This window comes from Maylandia zebra, linkage group LG17 (assembly GCF_041146795.1).
Source record: "Maylandia zebra isolate NMK-2024a linkage group LG17, Mzebra_GT3a, whole genome shotgun sequence".
Taxonomy (NCBI): Eukaryota; Metazoa; Chordata; class Actinopteri; order Cichliformes; family Cichlidae; genus Maylandia; species Maylandia zebra.
The window spans coordinates 15,776,764-15,781,293 of NC_135183.1; the positions used below are offsets into that span (position 1 = coordinate 15,776,764).

Below are 4,530 nucleotides of genomic sequence, written 5' to 3' on the forward strand. Positions count from 1 at the left end.
TTTAACTGCAAAGCAGATAATGCTATCACAAATTGAAATAAAGTAGAAAAACTTACTTTTTGGCATACAAATGACTTCTTTTCTTCTTAAATTGTCTGTGTTTGACAAAATGTGCTAATTTTTCACATGTGATAGAAGAACTGAATTGGACATGTACAGGATGAATCACATCGTTTGAAACTTAGCCCTGATTGGAGAAATTTTAAGTGTTACAACTGACCCACGTTACAACTATCCCTGGTCTCCCCTACTTTTCTGGACGTTTCATTAGGTGTTTTTTTTATGATGCAGGTGGAGATTGCTGTCAAATGTATCAGTCCAAAATGTCCTGTAAGTGTTCAGTGAGTCAGATTAAAAACTATCTCTTAGAACATTTTTATATTGATTTCACCTCTGACAATGCCAGCACACAGCATCACCACTGAACACCCTGATTGTAGGTATCAAGAGTCCATGTTCTTCTGAAGAAATAGTCCTATGGTAGCTTTTATTTATGCTCAAAGAGATCCTTTAAAAAATAATTTAAAAGAGATCCTCTGACTCTCTGTAAAGCTTTTATAGTTAAATCTCAGTTCCTGTTTTGTTCTTTAAATCAAAGATTTATAGTTTTAGGAACTACTGAAATACTTAAAAAAAAAAAAACTGTGTCATAGATGGATATATACAAATCAATTTTACTGTTTTTGTAAGAAAAATGTGTTTGTTTGGAAACTTGCACTGATCAGACTGTTGGTTGTTACAGAAAGTGTTGGTACATTCACTCAACTATATGTCACCAAAATGAAACAGAGGGATAGGCTTAACCAGATGGACAACACGGCTAATATGTAACAACCTGAGAGATTTCATAGAAAGCATTTAAGAAATCCGCAATGGTGAAGGTGGCGCCTGGTGGCTGCAAACTGCTGCAGAAAACTGCGTGGCTGCATTCACTACAAGGGAGTGTGCGCTACTGGCTTGTCGTGTTCTAGCCTGACGCACGCACCTCTGTCCGCTTTCTCACTGAGATAGAAACCGACAGAGATATTTGACCTCTGTGTTGTCATATACTCAGAAACACAGGAGCAAAATAATCATGGATCAAGCTTTTCAGAACACAATAATTATCAGAAAGAACGAGACGTTTTCACTTTAAAATGGAGACCGTTCTGTGTCGCTTTCCAATATGTTGGGTTTTGTGTTTGTGTGATACTTTGTTTTTTTATGTTAACGTGTTAATATTTGTTACGCGTTATTTAAACTGTTAATTGTTCTGTCTTTGAGCGCCGATATGGGGGCGGTTGTTCTGCCAGCTGTTGGCCAAAGGGGCGGGTTCTTTCTCCGCGAGGGTTAAGTAGCTCCACGCAGCAGAGCAGAGAAAGCATTGGGCACTAGTCCGTCTCCGCTTCTCTGTCTGTGACTCGCGGGGAAAATTCACGCTTTTATACTGAGGCTAAATTTAGGGGCTGGTCGGTACACCGCGTCCCTATCCTGAACGCGCTTCCTTCCCCTAGCCACACACTGGTCCGGTTTATGTATGTAGTGATATTTATAAGAAAACCAGTTGTTCCAGGCGCAGAGCTGCATGTGAGCGAGGACCAGCTCACCGGACGGCAGAAGTTACGCGCTCGTAGCCTTATCTGGCAACTCAGCGGACTTTGGTGACTTGCCTTAAACAGAAGTTATTTTTATAATTCAGTGTTTTTTACTATTCATAATGGCCTCGAGTGGGACAATTTTACCATCCATCTCTACATTTTCCAACCAAAAAGAAAAATACTGGGAAGATGTAAGTTGGCCTTTTTATTTATTAACTGTTGCTTTCACCGAGCTTCATGCACTTGTCTTCCTGCTATCAGAAAGCATATTTCTATTAGTTGTTGTTTTATTTGTGTATATTATACATATGTGTGTATTGATCATCTGAACGGGTTGAAAGAAATGATGCATTCTGAAACAAACTGTGCTCCCATCCCTGAAGCAGAAGTGGAAAAGCGACGCGATCAGCAGGGCAGATATGAACAGCAGCTGCCAGGGCAGAAAAGACGAAGAGGACCTGGACAGGTTCTTGGATCTGGAGTTTATTCTCGCGAACACCGCCGATTCCAGCAGTGCGTCGGCCGCCGGGACGGTACCGGAGTCATACCGCCTTCAGGATTCCGGGGTGTCTGTTTATCAGCAACAGCAACAGCATCACATCGAAATGTCCCATCAAACAAGCGATTACACGTCTGTTCCAGACATGAACAGTCCTTCCCAATACAGCAGCCTGATGGCAGAGCTCCTTCGCTCCGACATGGATACCAGCTTCCTCCCTGCGAGCAGCTCCGGTATTCAGGGAAGATTCTTGGTCAGTTCCACGCCTTTCCAGACCACTCAGGGTGTATTCCTCGAGCACCCGAACATTAAAGCTGAGCCGGTCTCAGTGGACACATACGGACCTGTCATGGGTCTGGCGCCTCAGAGCTGCACTAAAATCAAGCACGAAGGGAACGTCTCATGCATGGTTTTTAACGAGCAGCCCCGGCTTGCAAGCTCCCCGCAGGGAGCGATGGGCAGCATGACCCCGCCGCTCAGCCCGGACGACCTGATGAACACCGAGAGCCAGCAGCGCCAGATTTGTACCTCCACCTCGCCGACGTTCCCGCAGACTTTCCACCTACACCACTGCAAGGCGCCCGCGAGATTTCCTCACCAGCACGGCGCGATGCACTTCTCCTTCACTGAGGCGCTCCACCAGCATAAACTCACCGGCGTTTTCGGAGAGGACGCAGCCATGGGCCTGCAGCAGGCAGCTGGCCAGCGGGTTTTACTCACTCCGCCCTCCTCCCCGCTGGATATTATGGACACCAAGCCAAAGAGGGGTCGCAGGTCCTGGCCGAGGAAGCGAACCGCGACACACACCTGTACTTTCACCGGCTGTGGAAAGACCTACACGAAGAGCTCTCACCTGAAGGCGCACCTCAGGACTCACACAGGTAAGATCTGCAGGCTGAGTGTGGCGGGCATGTTATTCAACTACGTCACGAACTATGCTGTCACTGATGGGTGTTCTTTGTGTTCTTAGGAGAGAAGCCATACCACTGCAGCTGGGAGGGTTGCGGCTGGAAGTTCGCTCGCTCTGACGAGCTCACACGTCACTTCCGAAAGCACACCGGGCACCGGCCATTCCAGTGTCACTTGTGTGAACGGGCATTCTCCCGGTCTGACCATCTCGCCCTCCACATGAAGAGGCACATGTGAGCAAATACCAGAAGGACAACAAACAGACAATGACTGATTTGCACAGCATCAGCCTGATTAAAGAATCCTACGATGGGCCACATGGATCCGACGACAATATATAGATGCAAGTTCCTATAGGAGTGTTAATTTTACTGGTACCATGAATGGATAATGGGACCACTGTTGACTACACTGTAATAGCTATATGTATTGTATAGGATTATTATGGTGACTTTTATGAAGGCTTATTAGGCATTAAGATGACATGCCATCACACGAGACTATAAACATATTTTCTGGGAAAATATATATATTTTTATTGATATGTGTATGTACGTGCATGTGTATGTGAGTGTAAGAAATCACAAGAAAACCACAAACAGCAAACATATGAATTCTATTCTGAATTCTTGCAGATGTAGCTGGTACTACTTTTTTTGTTTATTTGCAAAGGTAACAGGGACGTTCCACTTAACATATCAGACACATGCCAATGAAGCAACTGGATGCAGATGATCCTTAAATGTGTGATATTTGAGTTTGTATTTTTTACAATAAGTGCCTTATACATCACTTTAGTACAGAACTAACAAGTGCCATAATCTCTACTGGCCAAAAGACAAAGTTTTATTAACTGTGTTTTGTAACAAGCAGATGAAACAATGTTTTAGGAAAATGTTTTCTTATGAAATCGTCTCGTTGAAGGTTTGAACTGAATGTCCTGTCTGTGAGTCTGTCTGCTGGTTAGTAGCATTTGAAGTCAGGGTTTTACAGTCTCACAGACGTGCGTCGTCTCGACTCCAATCGACTGACAAAGGACTAAACAGTCTTTGGCAAAAAGATTTGTTTGTGTCTTGAAGAAATGTACTGCCTTGTGAATTCAGTCATTTTATATACTGGAAAGTAGTTTATTTTAATGTACATATTAAACTAAATGGATAACATGATCTCTGACTCCAGAGTTTGATTTTCAAAGTTCACAGGTCTATAAAAGGGTTTTTATTCGACAAAAGTTCAAATACTCAAAGGTCACTGTAGTGAGTCAACATAGAAGGGTATATCAGAAGAAAAGCACCTGAGAAGACGAGCAATATCTTAGGGCATGTAGATACAAGTATGTGGACATTTAGTAATAGGTGAAGCATCCTGAGAAATTGGGTCAACCCACTCATATACTCATAAATATAAACATTACATTGGCATAATTACAAAGTATGTATGGACGCTACGTGGAACATAAGGGCAAATATGGAGTGGTGAAAAGAAAGTGTTTCAAATAAACTAAAAAAAAAGGGATAAAGAAAAGCTCAAAAAAGAAAAAGTTGC

General features: G+C 43.2%; 1 protein-coding gene across 1 annotated transcript; it reads left to right on the top strand.

Moving 5' to 3' along the window:
* The first annotated feature begins 1,337 nt into the window (after positions 1 to 1,337).
* LOC101473001 (Krueppel-like factor 2) lies at positions 1,338 to 4,151 on the top strand. Its single transcript, XM_004569297.5, has 3 exons — positions 1,338 to 1,768; positions 1,964 to 2,957; positions 3,047 to 4,151. Exons 1-3 carry the CDS (start codon positions 1,697 to 1,699, stop codon positions 3,220 to 3,222), a joined length of 1,242 nt encoding a protein of 413 aa, XP_004569354.1. The 5' UTR covers positions 1,338 to 1,696; the 3' UTR covers positions 3,223 to 4,151.
* Positions 4,152 to 4,530: the final 379 nt, after the last annotated feature.

What these genes read in the sequence shown, in the direction of transcription:
- LOC101473001 (XM_004569297.5), top strand. Translation starts at nt 1,697, where the DNA reads ATGGCCTCGAGTGGGACAATTTTACCATCCATCTCTACATTTTCCAAC. An exon ending in AAGAAAAATACTGGGAAGAT is followed by an intron (nt 1,769 to 1,963) that starts GTAAGTTGGCCT and finishes TCCCTGAAGCAG; the next exon opens with AAGTGGAAAAGCGACGCGAT. An exon ending in GCACCTCAGGACTCACACAG is followed by an intron (nt 2,958 to 3,046) that starts GTAAGATCTGCA and finishes TTGTGTTCTTAG; the next exon opens with GAGAGAAGCCATACCACTGC.